The sequence below is a fragment of the Molothrus ater genome, chromosome 24 (genome assembly GCF_012460135.2).
Source record: "Molothrus ater isolate BHLD 08-10-18 breed brown headed cowbird chromosome 24, BPBGC_Mater_1.1, whole genome shotgun sequence".
Classification (NCBI taxonomy): Eukaryota; Metazoa; Chordata; class Aves; order Passeriformes; family Icteridae; genus Molothrus; species Molothrus ater.
The window spans coordinates 3417825-3442949 of NC_050501.2; the positions used below are offsets into that span (position 1 = coordinate 3417825).

Genomic DNA, 25125 nt, shown 5'->3' on the forward strand with positions numbered 1-25125 from the left:
AGCTCAGCACGGCCGTGCGTTCCCTCAGGATCTCGCCCGGTGCCGGTGCCGGTGCCGGTGCCGGTGCCGGTGCCCGTGCCCGTGCCCGTGCCCGTGCCCGTGCCCGAGCCCTCACGGCGCCCGCCCTCCCTCAACCGGCTCCAGAGTCACCGCCCTCCCGCTCTGGCCCCGCCCCTTTTCGCCCCTCCCCTGCCGCCCATTGGCTGCGCGGGCCGAGGCCCCGCCCCGGCGGCGGCGGTTGGCGCGCAGCGGCGGCGCGGGGCGCGGAGTCGCGGCGCCATGGAGACGGCGCTGCTGCTGCCGCCGCTGCTGCTGCCGGTGCTGCCACTGCTGCCGGTGCTGCCGCTGCTGCCGCTGCTGCCCCTGCTGCCGCTGCTGCCGCTGCTGCCGCTGCTGCCCCGCGCCGCCGCCGAGCAGGGTGAGCCGGGCGTGGCGGCAGCGCCTCCCGATGCTCCGGCGTCCCCCGGTTCTTCGCCACTCCCGCGCCGTGTCCCCGGTGCTCCGTCACCGCCGTGTCCCCGGTGCTCCATCACCGCCGTGTCCCCTCGGCGCCTCGGCCCCGGCTTTGGTTGCCCGCGGCGGGTCGCGCAGCGCGTTGCGGTACCGGGAGCGGCCGGCTCGGCTCGGCGCTGGGGTCGCTCCGGGGCTGGCCGGACGGGTTGTGGGGCGGGTGTGCCGCCGCTCTCCGGGGTGTGGAGATCTGCCGGAGGAGCGGGAGAGGACGGACGGGTCCTCCTCATGGAGTGACCGGGTCAGCGCGGGGTGTCCCGGTCCCCGCGATCACCGGAGGCACGAGGCAGCGCGCTGCCAGTGCCGTGACACGGTTCGAGCCTGGGGTCCGTGTTCGCGGGGACTGCGCTGCCACGGACGGACCCCACTGGTACCGGAGGCGAGAAGAGCGTCCAGGAGCATCCCGGAGCATCCCGGAGCGGTGTCAGGGATGTGCCTGCCGGGGATGCGCCGCCGCGCCCCTCGTTCCCGGTGTCCCGGAGCATCCCGGAGCGGTGTCAGGGATGTGCCCGCCGGGGATGCGCCGCCGCGCCCCTCGTTCCAAGTGTCTGAGCCCGAGGCTCAAGCTGCCGCTCCGGGGCTGTGGCTGTTTGCTGGCTGTGGAAGGATCGTGAAGCTGCGATGTGAGGGAAATAGCTCTTCCTGTCAAAGACAGAATTGGCTGTTTTGTGGGAAAAGGGAAATTTGCCAGGGAAATCCTTCTTTCAAAGCAGCTGCTGGTGCCTTTCGGGTCCAGGATCCGGACGCTGTGGGCATGGTACAGTGGCAGTGCTGTCTGTGGTTATGGTACAGTGGCATTGCTGTGGTGTCCCTGGGGTTGCACATTCCTCAGGGCATTGATCAGGCACCTGCGAGCTTGTTCTGAGTGTGCAGTGACAGCTCCGTGCTCACACGGTGATGCCATGGCTGCTGGAGACCTGGCAGAGATGCCACTAAGCTTCCCAATGCATGGACACGGTGGGTTTTACCAGCTTTTTCTTAACCAGCATTTCCTGTGTCAGTGGTTTTCCTAACACGTTGTCTTGCCTGCAGTTGTCCTGCTGGACTCCAAGGAATCGCAGGCGGAGCTGGGCTGGACCTCACACCCATCCAACGGGGTAAGCACGGGGGTGGGACTGTCCCTCTGCACCACTGGAGAGGGTGGAAGGCTCTGCCAGCTTCTTGGTGCTCAGCAGCAGCCTGTGAGAGCTTTGTTTACACGGAGCTGGGGTGGGGCTGGCAGCCACGGGACCTCCTCATTCAAGGTCGATGGGTAGCTTGGCATGATCAGTGCCAGGAGCCTCTGGGAGCAGAGCAAGGAGTGAGGTCCCTCCTCCAAAGGGATTTTACACTCCTAAAACAAGCCAATAAACACTGGATCGTTAAGGCTTTGTGCTGTGGTTTGCACACCAGCATGAGCACCAAGGGTCAGTCCAGCCCTTAGAATCCCAGGGCTGTGGCTGGGGAGGTCACTGGGAGCTGTGCCATGTCGTGTTTGTCTCGTCAGCCCCTGGCTTTGCTGCTGGTGTTGGTCTAAAGCCACTTTCAGTGAGCTTGGAGTTGTGCTCCTTGCAGCTTTGGGTTCATTTTCCTAAATGGAAATAAAGCGTTCAGAGGGAAGAGTGATAGGTCTGGAGTCATCTGTGTGGCACAGCTGTTTGTAGAAGGAACTCTGTTCTGGGTATGTTTTGACTGTTTTGCATAAATTTACCCCCAGAAAGAATTGCTCTGGGATATTGCCAGGTTGTCATTCAGGCTGTGAGGGTTGAATCATCATTTCACTGATCAGAAATCTCTGCTGATAGCTTTGGGGAAACCCTGTTTCACTTGTAGGAGTGGAGGATTTGTCCTGTTGTAGCTAAAACTTCTCCTGGCAGAGAAGCTGCTGCTGTTCATGAGGGCATTTGACATCCTTATGTGATGGTGTGACTGGTGTCCTTAGAGATGGATTAGAGATGGATTTCTTGGAAATCTTGGATTTCTCTAGGTGGCCCAACCCCATCCAGCATTATACTGTGTGGATGCACCTTCCCAGGGACAGAAAATCTGAGGAGTGTGTGGGAGATGAAGGCTCCGGCTCCTCAGCAGAGGATGCTTGATCAAAGCAGAATCAAGCTTTGTTTTCCCAGACCTGCTGCCTTTCTGGTTGCATCCTCACATTTGTACCTCTGTGGAGAGCTCAGGTGTTGGCTGGTCCAGGAGCAGCTGGTGGGCTCAGTGGGCTGAGGACTTCCAGTGCCTACAGCACCTTCCCAGGGATGGAGAATCTGAGGAGTGTGTGGGAGATGAAGGCTCTGGCTCTTTATCAGATGATGTGTCCAGAATCAAGCTTTGTTTTCCAAGACCTGGTGCCTTTCTGGTTGCGTTTGCACATTTGTACCTCTGTGGAGAGCTCAGGTGTTGGGTGGTCCAGGAGCAGGGTTACTGCAGCTGGTGGGTTTGGTGCCTACAGCATAATTGGTGGGGAGGCTGTGGCAGTGCCATTTATGCTGGTTGGTGTGTCTCTGCTGGGCCAGCTCCCGAGCTTTGTGTTCTGTCCCCAGTGGGAAGAGATCAGCGGCGTGGATGAGACCTACAAGCCCATCCGCACGTACCAGGTGTGCAATGTGATGGAGCCCAACCAGAACAACTGGCTGCAGACGGGCTGGATCGCCCGGCGTGATGGCCAGAGGATCTTCATCGAGCTCAAGTTCACCCTGAGGGACTGCAACAGCATCCCTGGCGTGACGAGCACCTGCAAGGAGACTTTCAACCTGTACTACGTGGAGTCTGACTCCGACCTGGGCTGGAGCGTCCATGAGGGGAAGCACACCAAGATCGACACCATCGCTGCCGACGAGAGCTTCACGCAGGGAGACCTGGGCGAGCGCAAGATGAAGCTCAACACTGAGCTCAGGGAGATTGGGCACCTGAGCAAGAGAGGCTTCCACCTGGGCTTCCAGGACGTGGGTGCCTGCGTGGCGCTGGTCTCCGTGCGGGTCTACTACAAGAAGTGTCTGAGCACGGTGCAGAACTTGGCCCTGTTCCCCGACACGGTGGCAGAGACGGCCTTTGTGACGCTGGTGGAGGTGCAGGGCACCTGTGTAGCCCATGCTGAAGTGGATGTGGATAACCCCCCTCGGATGCACTGCAGCGCAGAGGGAGAGTGGCTGGTGCCCATAGGGAAATGCATGTGCAGCCCTGGCTTCGAGGAGAAGGATGGGGCATGCAGAGGTAAAAGTGGCCATTGGTGTCCTGGCAGCTTTGGTTTGTGTCAGTTCATGCTGCTGCCAGAGCTCTCTGGTGCCTGAGCACAGTTTGGATAACTGGAATTGTCTTTTGCAGCAATATGTTTGTTTGGGTGATGGCAACTCCCCAGTGAAGCACCAGAGGTTTGTTTGGAGGGCATGGGGCTGCTCTGCAGCATAGTGCTGCTTGGGCAAGATGTGTCAGAGCGGGTTTGGTGGGCTGAGGACTGCTGCCAGACCTCTCTGTGCCTGAGCACAGTTTGGATAAGTGGATATTGGATATTTGGATAAGTGGAATTGTCTTTTGCAGCAATATGTTTGTTTGGGTGATGGCAGCTCCCCAGTGAAGCACCAGAGCTTTGTTTGGAGGGTGGCATGGGGCTGCTCTGCAGCATGGTGATGTATTAGAGTGGGTTTGGTGGGCTGAGGACTGCTGCCAGACCTCTCTGTGCCTGAGCACAGTTTGGATAAGTGGATATTGGATGTTGGATATTTGGATAAGTGGAATTGCCTTTGCAGCAATATGTTTGTTTGGGTGATGGCAGCTCCCCAGTGAAGCACCAGAGGTTTGTTTGGAGGGTGGCATGGGGCTGCTCTGCAGCATGGGGCTGCTTGGGCAGATGTGTCAGAGCTCTGGATGCTGTCAGGCATTTCCCACAGCTTTATCTGTAATGTTAAAATTACTCTAGAACATTAATATCCCTATTGATACGCTTTGGACACGGTTTAATGATTTGGTGACTTTACAGCTCACAAGGTTGTGTTTAAGGGCAGCTGCACAAATGGATGCACCCTCTGCCTTAACAAGGCATCCCACTAATGAACCTGGGGCTGTGACCACTTCCATCTTCCTTTCAAAGGCAGGTGAGAGACAGGTGTGGGATGCTGGCTGTCATGCTCTTCCTCAGAGTGTGCAGCCTCTGAATGGAGAGAGTTGCTGGGCTAATGCCACCTCTGGGCACCTTCTTGCCAGCTGGGACCTGGGAGAGGAGGTGAATTCTTCAGTAAAACACATCTGAAAAGACCCTTTGCTGTCCAGATGATGCCTTGGATGTCTCCCTTTTCACCTCACAAACACATTGAGAGGAAAACAGCTAAATAAGTCCCAGGCAGGTGGAGTTACCTGACACTGGAGGCAGGAGGTGCAGTAGGAGATTGAGCTTTCTGCCCTTCAGGAGCACCTCCAGGCTTCTCACTGTGCTGGAGGTTCTGCCTTCCTCCTGGTGGTGGGATGCCCTTCCCAGTGCTCTGGGCAGTGGCTTCTCCTTAAGAAGACCTTATTAAAGCTATCAAATTGAAATCTCAGTGCTGTTGATTGCTTCAGTGGCTGCATGGCAGCTTGCCATGCTTTCCACATCTGTTTGGAGTGGGGATTTACATAGTGAGTCCCAGAAGGCTTTTGCTAATGTTTCAGGTTTCTCTGTGTCGAGTTTAAATAATTCATATTCTCTGAGGAAAAATATTTGAAGTAATTTAATGGACATAATTAAGTTTCTCTCCCCTCTCACAGAAAGCAGGTCATTAGTCATTCTCTGTGGAGCAGTGTCTGATGTCTGGTCAAATATCAGAAAATAGTTTTTAAGGGTTGAAAGTTTTGGGTTTGTTTGCAGCCCTGCATTAGCATAGTGCTAAGTGAATAGCTTTAAAAGATTCCTGATGAAAGCTGTAGAAATTCTTCAATGAGGACAAAAGCCCTTGAGCTGGAGGCAGGTGGATGCTTTGGGAGTTTGGGGGTGTAAAACCAGCCAAGTGATGGCACAACACACCTGGCACCGCCACTGTGATCCTGTGAAGGCTTTGGAGGGTTCAGAGGGTGTGAATCCTGCACGAAACTTCTTGGCCACAGTCTCTTTTGCAGCTTTTGTGGGCCTTGAGAGCTCTGGGTGGTGGAGTTGGGGTGGTGGGGGCTTTGCTGGTGCCCGTGGGGTGGCATGGGGGCCAGGGTGGTGGCAGCAGGACTGTGGAGGTGGCAGCAGTGGAGGAAGCAGGAGATGAACTGGTGAAGGTGTTTAACCTTGGTGGCAGAGCTGGTGTCCCTGTAACCCTGATTCAATTACTGAAAGCATCCTGTACCAAGAGAAGGTTTGTGTCCTCGCTCTGAAATTAGGGGAGATGACAAAAAGGACAATAGGATTTCTGACTCTGCTAATTCTGGCTGCAGGAAAGCTGAGTCTTTCCATGTCCATCCTGTCCTGCACCACTGCTCCAGCACTCCTGACAAGTTTGCATGTTTCTGATGAATTGTTTTGGTGTTTGGTGGAGTGCAGCCATCTCTGGGGTGGGACTGCACAACTTTAGTGCCTGTTTAACATCCACCCACAAAGAACAGGAGAGTTTGTCACTGAAAATGCACTCAGACTTGTCTTGTCTGATGTATCTCTGTAGCCAGCTGCTGCTCTGTGCTTACTCTGACCATAAAACCCATTCCCAGCAGATGCACAGCAGGCAGTTGGGCAGTCCTGTGCTCTGTGGATGATCCCTTGTCCATCCCTGTTTTGTTTTCACTTGCCTTCTCAGCTTTGATGTCTTTTTGCCATTAATTTTGTCAGGTGTGAGCTGTAGCCCCTTTGTGCTGTTGTTTTGTGGTGTGTAGCAATAGTTTGTGTGTAAATGAAGCCCTGATGTGGGGGATCTGCCCGACATTTTCATTCAAAGTTGTCTCCTCCTGCTTCCTCTCTTCTATCCAATCCCTAGTAATATCTGCAAGGAGAATTTCAGCAAAGCTCAAGGTTAATATTTACCAGCCAGATTTGCTGCAAATGAGACAACTTAAACCAGATATTGCATTAATATGATGGAGAGCAGTTACCAAAAATAACTGCCAGCCACTCTTCTTTGACTGAAACAGTAAATTTGTGCTCTGGCAAAGTTTCCTCCTCAATTCATTTTCCTCCACTTCTGACAGCCCAGGCAGGGGCCAGCTCTGCCCTGCTGCTGTGTCCCATGCTCTGCTGCCCCCACCAGCACCTGGAGCCCTGCTTGGTCTGGTCAATGATGGTCTAACTAGTGTCCCTGTCCCTTGGCTACATGGGAATGACATCACTGGAAACAGTTTTAGAGTTGGAATAGTTTCTAGTGCTTTGTCAGGATTTTTAAGTGACCTTTTAAAGAGATGAGGGTTGCTCATCTCTTTAAAACCTCACACAGGAGGTGGCTTGAGGGACAGCCTTGTCCACAGGTGCTGTTTGGGGAATAACAGAAATTCCCCCTCCTAGTCTGCATCACTGGGTGGATTTTTGAGCAGCATGTTGAATTCAGCCTGCTATGGACAAGACACAAGGAAGATTTATTTGTACTTCTCTTAGGGAGAAAGCAGAGGTTTAGGGTGGGAGTGGGATGTGGGGTGAGTCAGATGTTCTTCTGTCCATTGGATGTGTCCCACCACAGCATTGTGTCACTGCAGTGTCCTTAGGTGGAAAAGAAATGGTTCCATTGAAAGTTAGAGGAATTTAAAACAATAAGTGACAATATTTTGTCATTTACTGCAAAGATACCTCCTGAAGCCCGAGGTCTGCTTTTCTGTTTAAATAGAAAAAAGATGGATCCAAATGTACAGCACTTGGAGCTTTTGATTTGTTTCATCTTTTATACATTAGCTTACAAACCTGTAAGTGCTCCTGGAGTGTTCTTTATCTGCTGACTGATGCTGGAGGATTATGCATACATTTATTTTTCCTCCTGGGGCTCTGCAAGTTGCACAAAGCACCAGGTTTTGCTTTCATCACAGATGCAGCCACAGGCATCCCACAGTCAGGCCCTGTGCATGCTGCTGTGTGGAACTGGAGGGAATTCCAGAGCAAATTCCAGAAGAATTCTGAAGCTGGGCATGTGGAGGGCAGGTTGTGAGGTGGGATCAGCTGGGTGTTGGGTGCTGCTGCCCACCAGCCACGCACATGGAGCAGCAAAATGAGTCTCTCTGCAGTAATGGCCAGCCTTGGAGGTGTTCATCATTTGGGATTGCACGTTCCCTTGCTGCTCACAGCGTGTCTGAAATAATTCTGCCTTTGGAAGTCGTGACAGATCCACACACAAATCGCTCCGTGACATTTCATTTCAGAGCAAGCTGCTCTGACAATTACAAGCATCACAAGTTGTTTGCAGGATTCCTGTGAGGTTAAGGTCATGGATATCTGGCTGCTGGATGAACGTGTTGGATGGGCTGTTGAAATCCAGAGGGGACGTGTCTTGCCCACAGCTGAGGGGGTTTGTGTGAGCCAGAGTGCTCAGCAGGCTGCTGCAGAGGCTGTCCTTCTGTCTGTCTGACTGGTCAGCCAGTCCTTCACCAGGAGCTGCTTGGTGGCTGCATTAGGGAGCTGAGAACACAACAGTGAATTGCACTTGGCTCAGCGGATGTGCCTGCTTCAGTGTGTCCTTGAGGAACATTCTGGCATAAATAGCAATGAGGTTCTGTCAGTCCTGGCTGGATTCATCAAATGCACTCTGGTAGATATTTCCAGACTGTCTTTCTTCTGGACTAAATCGCTAAATTTAATTTCTGCTGTTAAGAGTTTGTTGTTGGGGATGCACAAGGATCTTGCCCTTGGACACAGGTTTTTGTTTTAGTACTCCACAAATTATTTAACAAGGACAAAAATTACAGAGTAGCATTGTTTAGAGGTGTCAGAATTGCTGGCAATGTGTTGGACCCTAGGCTGCTTGTTAAAAACCAGTTATTAAAAACCTCCAAACTGTGTGGAAGGCTTTTGGATTCTCTGGGGTGGTGCAGCCCAACATTCCCATCATGGCAGACATGGAAGCAAGGTGAGCCTGACTCAGTGCTTGTATTGATTGCTCCTCATGCTGACTTTGTCCCTCTCACAGAAGCACAGAGACTGGACATGAGTGCTGTCCCTTCTCTCTGCCTGCAGTATTGATCACAGCTGGTGCACTAAGGCAAGGTGAGACCCCAAACTCAGTGTGGAGGGGGCAGGAGCCTCTCTGCCACCCAAGGATGTTTCCAGCAAGGCTCTTTGGCCACCTCAGTGCAGCACTGAAGCTCTGTTCTGTCAGTGATTTGGTGCCCTGTCTGGTTTGGGCAGCCTGTCCTTGTCCATGGGCACTGGCTGGCAGCATCTGTCCCTCCTTGGGGCTGCTGTCCCCTCCTTCCCACTCTGCTGGCCTGAGGCATTTTGCCTCTGAAGCACTGATGAAATGTTTGGAACATAATAAACAGTGACTTGATAATGGGATTTGGATGGATGGAGTAGGGCTGTGCCAGCCTGGTGCAGTGAGGGGTCAGCAGAGCTCCTGTGAGGGATGCATTGTGAACAATTTGGGTGACACTGGTGACATTGCAGGTTTGAGTGCTGCTCAGGGAGGGCTGGAGGGGCCCAGTGCTCCCAGTCTGCCCTTTGCTGGGAGGGGTTTGGGCTGTCAGGCTGCCTGTGGTGCTGTCCTGGTTCTTGCTGTGGCACCCCCAGTGCTGGCTGCCTGTTTCCCCAGCTGTGGCTTTCCTAAAGAGCATTTTTATGAATGTCTGCTTCAACAGAGAAAATTAACACACATTAAAGCAGATGAACTTTGTCAAATACAATTCCAGGACCAAAACTGGAAAGGAATTGATTTTGGAAGACAAGTGAGTTGTAGTGTTAATTATAAATGCCTGTATAGGCATTTTGAGTGAGGCTGCAGCTGTTATTAATTCATGCTGGCACACACAGCACTGCTGCTGGTAGGACTTCACTGGGAAGGGAAATGGAAAGCTGTCCTGTGCCACTGGAGTGGGAAACCATGCATTTTCTAGGTCTGCATCCTCAGTTACCCCTGCTTTCCCCATGGCACGGGCTGGGAATGAAGAGAGGACGTTGCTCCCTCCAAAAACACCCTGTCCTGCCTGAGGAGCTGTGTCAGATGAGGTGCTAAGAGAAGCCTTTCCCAAGGTTGCTTCATGCTGGGTAATTAGCCAAGCTGCCTCAGAAATGAGTGCTGCTGGTTTGGCAGTGTTACACAGAGGGGAATGTGCTCTCCCTGGCAGGGACAGGATCATAAGTGTGCTCCTCCCTGCTTGGGGAGCTCCTGTGGTCAGCATGGTGGAGCTGGAGAGAGGCAGTTGATCCATCTGACCCATCTGACTGCTTCTCTTTGGCTCTGGGACAATGAATCATTGAATTTCGTTGTTTAATAATTTAGTCGTGGTAGCACCAGAGGACCAGGAGCAGGATAGAAAGCAGTGTACAAAAAAAGAGAATTTCATTCTATAAATTGATGACCTGATCCCCTCAAGAGCTGTCACATACCCACTGCAGAAATAAGCACTGTGAAATGACAGGGACACCTAAACCAGCTGGAGACCAAGAAAAACACTCGTAGGATGAGGTGGAAGAGGGTGGGAGTTTGTCTGAAAAAAGAAACAGAGACACACACATGATGCATCACATGTGCTGGGCACTTCTGTTCTTTTCAAGGGCAAGGTTTGGACAGCCAAGGGAAAAAAATTAGCAAGTGAAGCCCATGGCTCCTTGTGGGACACACTCACATGGGGTTGTGGTGCCTGCTCCTGGGACATGCAGATTGGGGCATTTTGTGCCAGTATTAATGTCAGGCACTTCTGTAAACTTACTTCTGGCTGTTAGAAAACAGGGTGGACTATTCTGAAAGACACTTCTAATTGGAAATATTCAGTTTCCTGCCATGAGATGTCAGATTTGTGTGACAGCCACATCTGAGGGATGGGGTCTGGGTTTAGTGCTTGGATCCCATCATGTTTGTAAACAGGATTGATTTTCCTGTCTGATGCAGTGATATTTCTGCCCTGTGGGGTGGTCAGTGCTGCCTAACTAAAGGAAAAAGTACACTCTGTCTCCATTCTATGAATACACTACAAGTTTTGATTTGGTTTCTCAAACTCTGAAGAGAGAACTGGAAAATTTGGGAGTAATTTTAACATTTGCTATTTTTTCCTAGTTTATCCAGTACCCTAGACAGGGAATGACATTACTGTGAAAGTCAGTGCAGAGCTACACAACCCAAATAGGTAAAACCCAGGGACATCTTTTTTTCTTGGTGCCAGGATCATGCAGGTGCTCAGGGAAAGCAGCTTAGAGGGTGGTGTCTGCAAAGGAGGCTCCAGGAAACAGGGAAATGCAGTCATCAGATGTGTCCCTGTGTGGGTCTTCCCTTAACAGCCTCTCTCTCTTTCAGCTTGCCTTCCAGGGTTTTACAAGCTCTCCCTGCGTCTCCCTCTCTGTTCTCCATGCCCTGAGCACAGCTTCACACATGAGGAAGCCTCCACCTTCTGTTTGTGCCAGACAAATTACTCCAGGTCTCCTTCAGACCCACCATCTGCCTCCTGCACACGTACGTCTCTGTCTGTCTGTCTGCCCAGGCACTCTGTCTGTCCTGCGGTGCCCAGAGCTGTGCCTGCCTGCTCTGTGTGCTCATCTCAGTCTGTGCTGGGGGGATGCTGCACTGGGGAGGGGATGCAGGGGATGCAGGGGATGGAGGGGCTGTCCCTACAACCCAGACTGCTGAGGCAGATGTGCAGTCAGGCTCACAGACTCCCTGATAAACTGGGGCACTGTCATTTAGTCACTATAATTCACAGGTTTTAATTAAATGACCTCTAGTTAATTGGACTGGACTCCAGCTGCTCTGGTGATGGATGCTGTCCAGCTGGCAGCACAGGGATGAGGAGCCCTCCATGTCTGCAGAGCATGGCTGGGCAGTGTCTGACCAGGAGTGGGCTCCCGGGGCTGGTGCCGCTCAGAGAGGTTCTGGGACCAGCCAGGTGCTCCTCATGCACACTGTGAGCTGTGGTTTGTGATGCACACACATCCCTGCAGCTGGCATCCTCTGTCCCACATCCCACTGTGCCTCTGTGTCCCCTCGTGCCACCCCTGGCTGTGGCTGTCCAGGACTGTCCCCTTGTGCCACCCCTGGCTGTCCAGGACCTCTGTGTCCCATCATGCCACCCCTGGCTGTCCAGGACTGTGCCCTCGTGCCACCCCTGGCTGTGGCTGTCCAGGACTGTCCCCTCATGCCACCCCTGGCTGTCCAGGACTGTGCCCTTGTGCCATCCCTGGCTGTGGCTGTCCAGAACTTTTGTGTCCCCTCATGCCACCCCTACCTGTGGCTGTCCAGGACTGTCCCCCTGTGCTCTACCCCCAGCACCTGCTCTGCTGCTCCCAGAGAGGACCTACAGGTTTGTGATGTGTTCCTCTTTGAGCCAGGTCTTATGAGCTCTCAGAGAAACCCATCACACCCGGGACAGCTCAGCTACCCCAAATGGCATAAAATTACCAGGATGGCTTCTGAGGTAGTGTTGGAAACAGAAAAAGGTTTAATAAAAGGCAAAATAACAAAGCTCTTAGAGAGAAAAACCGTGCCAGGTTTTGCAGGGGCAAGAGATTCTTGCTTCTGCTAAAACACCCCACAAAAGTGATTATTTCCTTTGTTCTTTTCCTTTTCTAGTGAATTAACTAAGTGGCAGCTCTTGGCCTCTGTCCAATTGGACAGCCCCAGGTCTGAGGTGAAGTCCCCAAGGTCCAAACTGGGAGAGAAACTTGTGGCCTTTTTTTCCTTTTGAAGCAGACAAAGAATAATTCAGTCACTCCGCCAACAGGGAGCACATTCCCATGTGTTTACCCCAACACCTGAGCACTGACCCTCTTTTCCTTGCAGGCCCCCCCTCAGCCCCCAGGAACCTGGTGTACAGCCTGCGCCAGTCCTCCCTGGTGCTGCACTGGAGCGCCCCGGCCGACGCGGGCGGCCGCAGCGACCTCACCTACAGCCTGTGGTGTGCCCGCTGCCCCACGGTGCCACCAGGGCACTGCCAGCAGTGTGGCACCAGCGTGGGCTTCGTGCCGCAGCAGACGGGGCTGGTGGAGCGCACGGCCACCCTGCTGAACCTGCTGCCCCACGTCACCTACACCATCCGAGTGCTGGCGCAAAATGGCGTCTCGGCCGTCAGCCCGCTGGGAGGCCAGCAGTACGCTGAGGTCAACGTGTCCACTGGGCACACAGGTAGGTGACACTCTTGGAATGTACCAATATAGCTGGATGGGACGTGCCTGAGCTTCTCTGGCCTTGCTGCTGAACTAAATAGTGGCAACTGTGGTGTTTCACCCCACAGACACTTTTGGCTGCCTGGGTGTGTGGTGTTTCACCCCACAGACACTTTTGGCTGGCTGGGTGTGTGGTGTTTCACCCACAGACACTTTTGCCTGGCTGGGTGTGTGGTGTTTCACCCCACAGACACTTTTGCCTGGCTGGGTGTGTGGTGTTTCACCCCACAGACACTTTTGCCTGGCTGGGTGTGTGGTGTTTCACCCCACAGACACTTTTGCCTGCCTGGGTGCTGCAGTTGGCACATGGGGACAAGGCCTGCAGGAGCTCTGGTGGTGCTGGGATGGAGCTTCCCCCCATAACAGGGGCTGCTCCTGGGGTTTCCCTCTGGCAGAGAAGCTTTAAGGGGATGGTGAAGGAAAGGAGTCGGTTCTGATGGAGGGTTTGGATCCAGAGCTTTATTCTGGCCCTCAGGCCTCTGAATGCAGCACCAGCTCCAACAGAACTCCCTGAGCCCGTGGCTGCTGCTCCTTTAACCCCGGGGAGAGGGGCAGGGAAGGGGCAGGGAGGCACCAAGCAGGGACAGGAGGGGAGGGACAAAGGGACAAAGGACACCTGGATGGCCCAATGCCCCCCAGGGGTAGAGGGCATCCTTTGGATCTGCCAATCACTCGAGGCCCTTCTGGAATTCCAGGAGTGCCAGACAGTGCTGGGAGGGGAAAGGAGAGGGGACTGACACACCTGGGAGGGAATTATCAGGGGAGGGACCCGAGGTTCTGGGGTAAACCCTGAAATCACAATGCAACAGCATGCACAGGGACAGCTCCCTGCTTTGTCCCCCTGGGGCTGCTTTGTTCTGGCATTTTGTGACTGACACTTCTCTGGGAGGCAAGGTGTTGTTGGGGAAGATGAAACAGGAAAGCCTTATAAATATGATTGCCTGGCAAAAGATTTTGAGAATATGGAAACTATAAGTGAGATTGAAATGAAAGCAAGCTTTGAGATCCCTCAGTTCCTGAATAACTGGAAAACAATGGCATGGGCAGCTGAAGGTGATCCCCTTTTGATCAAACAATCCCCTCTGCTTGCAGACAGGCCCAAGGCTCAGAGCAGACCCTGCCAGCTTGGCAGAAGGGGCCCAAAGAGGAGTTTGTAGGGTTTAAAATGTAACCCAGTGTGGTAATGTAATGATTCCTATAGGCTGTATGGAAATGCTGTAGGATTTGTATCTTGGACTAGATTGGTTAGTGAGAATTAGAATATTCAGCACTGGAGAAGATTGATGGTATTGTAATGGGAACCTCGCTCTCTCATCCTCTTTACCCCTCTCTTCTCTCAGGCCTGCTCTGAGCTGTGGCTGGCAGCTCCCAGCAGGGCCCTGCACCCAGGCCCTTTGCAATAAACCCCAAGTTCCCAGCCCTGGCTGCAGAGATCTCTGCTCTCTGTCCATCCCGACCGTCCTACCCCCATCACTCCTACACAAGGAGTGAGCCTGGTGACAGCCTGGGCTGTGAAGGGACAAGTCTGCTCTGAGATCTGGCTGCAGTTTGAATTTATAAATCATAAAACCCCCTTTGATGAAACAGCATTTCCAGCCCATTCATCAAAAAATCCTCCTTAAAATAGATAATTCAAATGTTGGCTATCATTCAGAAACAAAAAATTGATTTCCTCTCTCTATCCTGTGCTGGTCTGTGACACAATTCTTACTGTAATTGTCTGTTCCCTCCATTTTTGTTCCCTCAGGTGAGGGGAAGTGAGTGCCCGTGCCTGTGGACAGGTCCCTGACCAGAGGGGTTGGCTCAGGAGTCCCTCCTGAGGTGTTGTCTGTGCCAATGGACAGTCAGGTCCCTCCTGTGCTGTTGGCTCTGCTGAAGGACAGTCAGCTCTGGCTTGTCGTGTCCTTGTCCATTCCTCTGCAGTTACACTATTAATTTGCATGAAAAGCCTTTCCCAAGCCACAGTTAATGGAGACAGATGATCCTCAGGTACCTCTTGGCAGAAAGTGGCCAACAATTTCATCTGAAGAGATTAAACTTTGATCTTGTTAGAAATAATTTTCCCACCACTTGATCAAATGGTTTTTTGTGCACGTTGCTGCTTTCTCTTCCCTCATGCCATAATCCCTGTGGCTCCATTGGGGGATGCTGTGCTGCAGACTGCTCCTCAGCTGAGGTGTCACTCCTCATTAGAATCTTTGCTGTTCAAGGATGGATTTAGCTCTGGGAAGGTCTTCTGCCTCCTGAGCTCAGGCCAGGGGCACAGAGAACAGGCTGGGGTGGGGTGAGCTGAGAGAGGTCTGGTGAGAAGCCATTCCTCCAGCCTGGTGCAGGCAGAGGGACCTGGAGCTGTCACCTTGCCTGGGCCCCCAGGTCTGAGCTGGCTCAAGCTCAGGTGTGGGCAGTGAGTGCCCTGTTCTTTTAGGGAGCAAAGCAGCAAGTCAGTGATGCCAGCCATGCCTTGGTGTAAGAGCCTAAATGAGAGATGCAGGACTCCAGGCTGCTCTCCAAAATGCAGTTTATTGCATCCAAGGTGTTACAGCAGTCCAGGGTCGTGGGTGACAGAGCTGTGCCTACAGCTGTCAGCTCCAGCTGCAGGCAGGCCTGGAGACCCTTTAGTTTAGGTTACAAATGCATTCTATACGTTTCTTTTGGTTACAATGCATTCTATACTTTGCTGAGCATCTTAATACAATAGAACCAATCTATACCTTAACTTTTATCTATAGCCTGTCATAACTACTGTAATTACCATATTCATGTTACTGTTCTCCAATCACTAAAAGTTAGTACATTACAGTTTAAGCTAGAAGTTGGTTTTCAGTTTTTTTGCAGTAGAAAATTCTGAGACCTTTTTTCTACTAGCAATATTGGCAGGTTTGTTTGCCTGTGCTCTCTTTCTGCTTGGTAAAAACATCTTATTTGGGGTGGGTTTATCCTTTGCTCTAAGCCATAAAGACCCCTTCTAACACACCCTTTGCCTCCTTGGTTATCCAGTGAGACTGGCTCAGCAATTCTTTTCTTCTATATAAAAACTTGCTTCCATCTCTATTCCTTCTTCAGATTCTACATTTAAAAATCTTTCTGCTAAGCATACATAACTGTGAGACTTTCTTGTCAAACTTTCATCCTTCCCAATACCTTGGCTGCTCAGAACAGCTTTTCCCCTGGGGAAGGGGGAAATCTCAGCCCCTTGCTCGTACTGTGTACTCCTGAGGGAACTGAAATGCATGTCAAGAACATGGATAATTAATCCTGTAATCTGCTCAAAATCAATGTCTCTTGTTGAGCTGTCAAGTCTCCAGATGCAGGTGGTGGCTGGGAATTACCCAGGCAGCTGAGGCTTGGAAGTTTCTTGGAACACTGACAGTTTTTATTGCTGAGGGTGCCAGGCTGGGGCTGCCCTGCCCTGGTTCCTCTTGCCTCTGCACCATTGGCAAGGGGTGACAGTGATGGTTAACCCATTCCTATCAGCAAAGAAGAGGAGAACTGGGGAGAAGTTGTGTCCTGAGTTTGTCTGTCAGACCTCACTGCAAGGAGGGGACCCTGCGTGGGCAGGACACGGAGCCACAGCTGGCAGGGACAGCCTGGGCAGCTGCTCCTTGGAGCACATGGTTCCTTGGAGTCCTGACTCTGCAGCCGCTTGTCACTAGAGCCCAGCACAGAGGTGCTGGATGGGGCCAGAGGTCAGGAGGAGGGAGGCTCCAGGGATGCCTGGCAGTGCTGGCTGTCGTGCTGTGGTCTCAGAGTCGTTTGCAGCAGCAGGGGTGCTCTGTCTGCTGATAAGCAGGTTCAGAGGAAAAATTAAACAAGAAACAAGACCTTATTTAGCTGTCAGATCCTGCTCCTCTAATCCAGCTCCGTGCTGTCCTTCCCCTCCAGCAGTCACCAGAGGGAATTGTCCATTGCTCCTTGTAATTGCAGCCAAAAGAAGAGATGCAATTTAGTCTGCAGGTGGCAAAATTAATACTGTGTTTTTTCTAATCTGTCCCCAGCATGAGACTAAATAAAAGTGTTTGAGGAGTGAGGGGAACTGTTTGCCTGCAGGAGTGGAGCTGCATTAGCCATGTAAATGTGCACTCCAGGCCACTGTCATTTGTATTCCCGGCAGGAATACAAGGCTCCTGCCTTAAAGAGCTTTTAAATCTGCTGCTGATTAATAATGCAGCCAGTGCCAGAATGCATCCTCCTTCCTGAGGCTGGAGAAGGGGGTTGAGCTGGATTTGGTCCTCCAAAGCAGATTTGCCTGTGTGTGCCCAGGGCTGCCTCAGTCACCGTGGGGCAGTGGGGCTGCAGGATGAACCAGCTCTGGGGCAAAAGTCTGAGCTTCTGGGGTCTTTGCCCTGAAAGGGCTGCCTGCTGATGGTGAGGCAGCTTCTCTGCTTTGGAATGGAGGTATCTGAGGCATGTTCAGTGTTGGGATGTTAGTAACTGGTGAGGGAGGAGAGAGGTGGCTCTGTCTGGCACGAGCAGGGGTGTTTGGTGCCCAAGTGCAGCTGTTGGATGCAGTGAGTTGTTCTGGGGAAGGACACGGTGCACATGTAGTTTTATGCCTGTTCTGCTGTAGTTTTATGCCTGTTCTGCTGTAGTTTTATGCCTGTTCTGCTGCTCCCCTGGTTAATCAACAGGAGAAAACCCACGTACAGGGGAATGGAGTTTATAAAGTCAGGCAGTGTGGTGAATAATTTAATGTTTGCTTTTTCAAATAGAGGCAATGATAGGAGAGCTTAAAATATTGATGGGAAACACATTTTTTTTTTCACAGTGTGAAATGCTTTATAGCCTGTGTGATTTTCTTTAATGTTTTTTAAACATGTTTGAGGCTGGCACCTGCTTTTCTGTCATGTACCATGGGCTCTGCTCTAAAGCACATCTGTGAGTGAACAGGATTTTTCCTGCTGACTTTGTTAACAGTCAGGACCACGCAGTCAGGGCTCTCCAGTCCATTTCCAGGATTCAGAGACACAGGAGGGCAGCTGTGTGATATTTTATTGATGGGGATCATACAACACAGAAAGGAGCACTTAGCTTATCTCACAGGAGCAGGACCCAAGGCAGGTGTTGGGGGATAATGTTGGATTATGTCCCACACCCTGAGGGAGCTGTGTGTGGGCCATGGAGCTGCACAGGAGCCTCTTTGACTCCTCTCTGGAAGCCAGAGTGACTTGGAATCAAGGAGCAAATCACCATGAATAAAACATCATGAGGGCTTTTTATTTCAGCAAAGATTAATGAGCTAAGTAATAAATACAAAATTTCACAGATACTTAAGTTTACTTTCTAGGGACTTGTTCCTCTCCATGGGAGTCTTGGTGGGACAGAGACAGGTCCAGCAAATGTCCTGATTTGATGGGAAGTAGGACAAGCTGGAAACAGTCAACATCCCTGTGCAGCTTTTGCTGTGCCTGAGGGCTGTGAGCTGCTGCCTGCATAGGCTGGAGACCTGTTTGGAGCCAAACCTGGTTAAAATGGGAATATTGGCAAGTGCATCTTACAGTGGATGAACTAAACGGATGCTTGCATGTCAGGGAGGGAGTTTGTGCTGACCAGAAATACACAGGCAGCTCCTGAGGCACTGCCTGCTCTCAGAGCAGGGGTCAAACTCTCAGCAGTCCAGGCTGGATCTGGTGTGAGGTGGTTCAGGAGGCCTTGGTGTGTCCCACCAGCCCTCCTGATCAAAGACTGTGTTTTGCCTATCCAGGCCTCCTCAGCAGGGGTTCAGAGCCCAGGACATGAACCCATCCTCAGACCCCTCAGCAGCACTAAGGGTGGAAGGTGCTGTTGGGATTTTTGCCAGTTTTCCATTGGAGGGTTGCAGGCTGCCCATGGATTACAAAGCTGCTGTGTTTCACCACTATCTTCTCCAGGATGATCACCAGCTCATCCTGGAGCTATTCCAGTCCTGATTCAGAGAGGGGGGATTGGTGTCTGCAGAAGCCACACACTCTGTTTAAGTGAAATGTTTTACTGGAGCAGCCCCTCAGTCAGTGCCCTTTCCCTCTCTGCATTTTCAGAGCCAACTCCTGTCACTGACATCCGCACAGACAGAGTGGAGCAGAAGAGTGTCACCCTGTCCTGGCAGGAGCCAGGCTTGCTCACTGCCAATGGCACCGAGTACGAGGTCAAGTACTTTGAGAAGGTAGGCTCTGGGTGTGGGAGTCCTTAAAATCACAGGGGTTTGGGAAAGCTGCCAAAGGCAGGCCTCAGAGACAGCAGAACTGGGATTGGAGCTAAACAGTAGCCATGAGATTGATCAGCAGAAAAATTATGTAAGAAGTAGAAAAGTAAGGACAAATAGAACAATGGTCTGTGTATTAATGCTTAAGGAGTTATTATTAAGGAGTATTAAGGAGTCTAGAATAACTCCTTAAGCTGCAAAAAAGTTTATCTAGTGAGATATTAGGAAGTTCTAACCTTAATAATGGAGCTCTGTGCATTGTGTTTTAAGGCTTACAAGCAGGTATGGTATTCCAAATAAGCAAGCATTGTTTTAACTGAAGGGATGTGTACTTATGGTGGTTGGATAGAACTACTGTCAATGTGCTTTTGCTTTGTGTGATTGGTCAAAAAACTTTCAAAGTGAGTTGTAACATTGAGTTCTTTGTCTGCTGCCTGGGATGTGAGCTGCTGGCATCTTCCCATTGTCATCACCATCTAATGAGACTGATGCTGGAAAATAAAACAGCTCAAGGTGCCTTCCCCAGCAGTCCCACCCTGTCTGTGATTTGTACAGAGCCCCTGGCTGGTGATACTGGGCACTGCCATGGGCTCTGCTTGTGCCCCCTGGCTCTGTGCCCTTCCCTTGCCCCCCTCAGGAGCAGGGGTGCTGTGTGTGCCCATCCATCTGTGACTCCAGCTGGGCACTGACACCACAGTGGTTCCTACATCCTGGAGGAGATGCTCTCTGTATTCCCAGCCTGCTCTCCAGGAGAGGGTTGGACCTTGTGGTCTGCACTGGTTTAGGACTGAGAGCCACAAACCTGTGACTGTGGGTGGCCTTTCTACATAGGAAATATTTTTATGACAGTTTCTTGATTTTAAAAATTGCTGCTGTTTGACAGGTGCAGTAGGTTGGGAATTTTAGGAGAAATACCAGTGGGCAGAGCAGGGACAAGGCTCTAAATGAAAATGAATGCAGTTTATGACACAGTTCTGCAAATTACCTTATCTGCGTGTGCTCAGGCTCGTTCTGGAGCTGATGGTGTGTCAGGCACACTGTGCAGGTGACATGCCAGCATTCTGTATTTAGAAGCAAGCTCCCCTGAAGCTGATTCATATTAATGTGATTTGCAGCATCTGATAGATTTGAGAGGAGGGATCTGTGGAGGAGGGCAAATGCTGGAGCCCGAGACAATAATTCCTGTGCAAATGGGCTGCAGCAACATGATACTTGGGGTATGAAATGAGGAGCCTTCCTCCTTGAGTAGAGAATTTAAATTCAGTTTAGCAGTTATTCACTGAAATGAGGCTCTTGATGCTGACATGGATATCAACTTAGTTCCTAATCTTTGCTTTTAAAGCTTTTGTTTTTACTGTGAAGATTCAAAGGGGGAAACATATCAAATGGAAACACATTTGGTAGTGATGTGAGCAGTGCAGTGAGTGCCTGCTGCTCATGCCCATGCCAGACTGTGGGGCTGAGACGCTGAACTGTGGGGTGGGGACACTGCCTGTGCTGGACTGTGGGGTTGGGACACTGCCTGTGCTGAACCCTGGGGTGGGGACACTGCCTGTGCTGGACTGTGGGGCTGGGACACTGAACTGTGGGGCTGGGACACTGCCTTCACTGCCTGTGCTGGACAGTGGGACTGTGGGACACTGCCTGTGCTGGACTGTGGGGTGGGGACACTGAACTGTGGGGCTGGGGTGCCCCTCAGGGCTCCACCTGCCATTCACCAATCCCCACAGATTTGCTCCAGTCCTCAGCAGCTGCAGCAGGGGAGCAGGGAAGGGCTGGGCAGGGCTGCTGGCTGCTGCCACAGCTGAGCCTGGCACAGGGGGAAGTTGCCATGAGGGGTGGCACAGCTGCTCCCCACCACCCCACCTTCTACCTTCATGTCCTCACAGCACCATCCACCTCCATCTGCCATCTCCTGTGACCTTCCCATGTAATTTCTGTTCAGACATGCAGTGAATGTATTGTTTCTTTTGGAGGCTGTCCTGACGGGGCCCAGAGCTGAGGACAGGGCTGTGCCATGCTGGCTCTGTGTCACAGCTGTCAGTCCAGCTCCATCTCAGGTATCTCATTATTTCACAGGATCAGAGAGATCAAAGTTACTCAACTGTGAAAACCACATCAACGGCTGTGACAGTCAATAACCTGAAGCCTGGTACCCTCTACATTTTCCAAATCAGAACATCTTCCTCTCCAGACTACAACCCTGGCATTGAAGTGGAGACATTGGCAGAGTGTAAGTGCAGCAGGGCTCTGAGCTGAGCCCTGGGGAGGCTGTGCTTGCAGCTTGTGCCCCAGCTGCTCCTGGTTCCATGGAGCAGCACTTGTTCCTCTGGTTCTGCTGCTCCAGGTCTAAGGTCACTGCTGTCCAGGAATTTGCTTCTCCTTGCATTTTCCCATTAGATGTTGATGAGGTTGGTCCTGCCTGTGCTGGGGGAGCCTGTCCTGTCTCTTCTCAGTCAAGAGTCAATGAGGGCAGCTGCTCTCTGGCTCCTTTCTCATGAGGAGGCTGGGACAGGCTCTGCTCTTTGGCTGAGCTTGCCCAAAACCACGCTTAGCTCATGACTGCTCCCTGCTGCTGTCCTGGCTCAGGAGGCATTTGGCTTGCCTGCTCCTTGGCTGGCTCAGGGCAGCCAGCAACAGTGTTATCTGCTGAGACTTCTCCTTTTAAATTCCCATTCATAACTGTGGTCCAAAAGCATCTTATTTCACTAAGAGAGGGCTGGAGGGATGTTGGGCTTCAGCACAATCCCCCATGCTGGGTGGAAGAGCAAGGCTGAGCTGGCTGGCTCAGAACAGCTCCCACAGATTGTGTTTAACAGGGCTTTAAATTGCCTTCATTTGCCACACAGAAGACATTTCAGAATTAATTGAAGCCAATAAAAATTTTATAGAGAATGTAGTAGCTATCTAATACCCCTGTTTGCAAAAGCAGGAGGAAAAGGGATTAATGTGATGAAAGAAAACTATTTGTAAGGCCATAAATTTTGATATGTTCCTCTGATAAACAGGATTCTTCCTCAGCTCTGATTCCCAGCACCAGGAGCTGGTGCAGCAGTGCTGGGCTGCTCTGTCTGCAGTGCCCAGCATGTTGGACTGATCCCACCAGCCTGGGCTCTTAAAGCTGAACCATGTCATAGACATGTTTTCTGAAAAATCCTTTCCTTAGGATTTTTCCTCCTGAGAAGCTGAGAGGCCTCAGGAACAAATTATAAACATTGATTATCTGCTGCTGTGGAATGCAACAGGTGGATCTGTGATTGGTCTCATGTGGTTGTTTGTAATTAATGGCCAATCACAGCCCAACTGGCTCAGACTCTCTGTCCAAGACACAAGCCTTTGTTATCAATCTTTCTTTTTCTGTTCTTAGCCAGCCTTCTGATGAAATCCTTTCTTCTATTCTTTTAGTATAGTTTTAATGTATATATATCAAAAAATAATAAATCAGCCTTCTGAAACATGGAGTCAGATCCTCATCTCTTTCCTCATCCTCGGGCCCCTGTGAACACGGTCACAGAACCAGAACATGAATTGTGAGGATGGTGAAAAGCAGCCAGACTCCCACAGCTCTTCTGGAGGACCCAGGCTGGCCATGGGAGCAGTGAGCAAGGCAGCTGCTCTCCTCAAACCTGGCTGATGAGTGGCTCTGCTTCCCTCCTGCAGTGACAGTGGCCTCCAGTGAGCAGAGCCCCGTCCTCATCATCGCGGTGGTGGCCATCGTGGGGCTGACGGTGCTGCTGTCCCTGGTGCTTGGTGTGATGGTCTGGAGGAGGTGAGCAGGGCCAGCTGTGGCCCAGGGGGGTTTGAGCTGGGGTGAGGAGCTACTGCCCAGGTGCTGCTGTGCTCTCAGAGTCTCTGTGGTCAGGATGACCCCAAGATGTGTCAGAGTCTCTTTTCCCAGCCTGGCTGCCGAAGAAGGAGTCAGAATTCTTCTGTTCTGCTTTTCAAGGTTGTTTATTTTTTGTAATCTATAACATTCTCTCTCTCTGACCTGCTGAGGTCTGTCCAGCAGGTCGGGTTGTGGCACACTGACCACCCTTGGGGTGGTATTAGCTTTTTATACTAAGAACTACATGTACATTATTTACAATAACTTCCCAATACCCATCACCTATGTTAGACAGTGAGCTTCTACTCTAAACCAATCCAGAAGTGCCACCATCACAGCAGAAGATGGAGGACAAGAAGAAGAAGGAGAAGGACAGGACATGCCCAGATTCCTCCATCTTGACTCCTGAACCCCCATTCTAAATCCCCAAAATTCTACATTTCACCCTGTGATAAATTCACTATCATTCTATTCCAACTCTTGTGCCTTGTAAATCTTCACACAAAGTTGGTGATTTTTTTCCATGGGCTAAAATTGAAGGTGTTTTTGACTCTGTGCCAAGGTCTCTGAGCCCCCTGCCAGGGTTTTGAGTCCTCCAGGGCAGCCAGAGGAATGTCCTGGGTTCTGACACTGCATCTTCATTCTCTTTGCAGGCAGTGTGGGTACAGCAAAGCCAGCCAGGATGGGGATGAGGAGCTGTACTTCCACTGTAAGTGGCACCCAGCTGTCACAGCCAGTGTGACTGGGGGGTCCCTGATTTATCCCTGATTTATCATTGTTAATAACCCACCAAAGCAGCCCTGAGCCCTCACTTTTGAAGTGCTGTCACCCTGTGTTATCCCAGAGCAGGGGCCAGCACAGCAAGGCTCTCTGAGGACCGTGGGCTTGTCAGCTGCATGTGCCAGTGTCTGTCCTGGCTGCGTGGGGGTCACTGTGTGCCAGAGGAAATGGGGACACTTGCTGCTTCCATGGGGTGTGTAAATTATTGTCAGCTTCTCAAGCAAACAGCCTTGTTTTCTGGGGCTACTCTGGATTAGTGAGCAGCAATAATTTTATAGTTGTCAGAGGGAATTCAGATGTAGGGACTGATGAGTTTATTTCATTCCAAGCCCATAGAGTGTACACATGCTTTTCTGTTCCCCAAAGCACCTTGGAAGTAGAAGAGCCTGCCTTGACATTCCACTTGGCTTTGGAGGGTGGGAGCCTCTCTGGAGCAGAGGGGCTGCTCTCCTTTACCCAGGGGTTGTGGCAGGGGAGCAGAGCAGTTGGATTCACTTAATCCTAAAAAAAAATATCTTAGAAACCTTAGAACTGAGTCTTTTGCTTTGCTTATAGAAAGGTGGCACGTTGGTTCTGCCCACAGACCAGGAGATGGATGAGCTGGGACAGTGTTTCCCGGATGGGTGGGTGGAAGTTCTGCTGAGCCCCTCTCACCTGCCCTTTCTGCCTTTCCTGCAGTTAAAATACCAACCAGGAGGACATACATTGACCCCAGCACCTGCGAGGACCCCATGCAGGCTGTGCACCTCTTTGCCAAGGAACTGGACAATGCCAGCATCAAAATTGAGAGGATTATCAGGACAGGCAAGTTCCAGGGGTGGTGGCTGTGCTGGTGTGCTCCCCTTTCACTGGGCCATGGCAGTCCTGGGGGTACCCACCTGCAGCACAGGATGGCAGTGGGGCTGGTGAGGGTTTTATCCTGAAGCTTTGTTCTACATTCCTGGTGTTTTCCTGAGGCACTGAGCACAGCCAAGCCACGCAGAGCAGAAAGCATCAGCAATTATCTGCATCTGGGCAGTTTGACAGCAGCATGAAAACTATTTATAAATACGTGAACCTAATGATTTATCGATTTTCATCAACTTCACTGCCTAAAACTTAAAAGCAAATTAAAATCCCCTGACTGGACCCTAGAGCCTTAATGGCTACTGTGTGCCAGAATGTGGGAAACGTGATCATTCTTTGTCATTTGTTTTCCTAAAGATAAATTCAGCTGTAGCAGCAGCAGAGGTGGAGGAAGGGAGGAGGGAGGGCTTTGCCTGCAGCTGAAGGACAGTGTTGAAGGGGAGAGGACACTGAAGAGGGGATGAGGTTTCCTCTGAACTGCAGGGTGGAGCAGCTCAGAGGAGCCCCATGTACCTTTCATGAGCAAAATGGTGTTCGAAAAATCAAGAAAGAAATTAGTAAGGAAGACATTTAAATCTAAGGAATTTGGGAGTGTGTTTGTCTCACTGCTGACCTAACAATAACCTGATTTCCAAATCAATAAAGCTGTTCATAGCTACACGCTTTTTGCTGTCAAGCCAATATTGGTTTTTTATGTTGGGAATTCTGTAGCTCCTGTTATGGAGTGCATGGCTGTGCAGTGGGATGTTCTTCCTCAAGGATTGCAGGAACCCCCCC

General features: G+C 51.4%; 1 protein-coding gene across 1 annotated transcript in view; it reads left to right on the top strand.

Annotated features, from left to right (window-relative positions):
- Positions 1-279: 279 nt before the first annotated feature.
- EPHA10 (EPH receptor A10) overlaps positions 280-25125 on the top strand; it is a 33612-nt gene continuing 8766 nt past the window's right edge. The window contains exons 1-10 of the mRNA XM_036397215.2: positions 280-418; positions 1543-1607; positions 3033-3702; positions 10857-11012; positions 12336-12677; positions 18733-18857; positions 20976-21129; positions 22557-22665; positions 23376-23431; positions 24181-24306. Of these exons, the coding sequence (XP_036253108.2) occupies positions 280-418; positions 1543-1607; positions 3033-3702; positions 10857-11012; positions 12336-12677; positions 18733-18857; positions 20976-21129; positions 22557-22665; positions 23376-23431; positions 24181-24306 (1942 nt within the window). The remainder of the gene's footprint in view (positions 419-1542; positions 1608-3032; positions 3703-10856; positions 11013-12335; positions 12678-18732; positions 18858-20975; positions 21130-22556; positions 22666-23375; positions 23432-24180; positions 24307-25125) is intronic.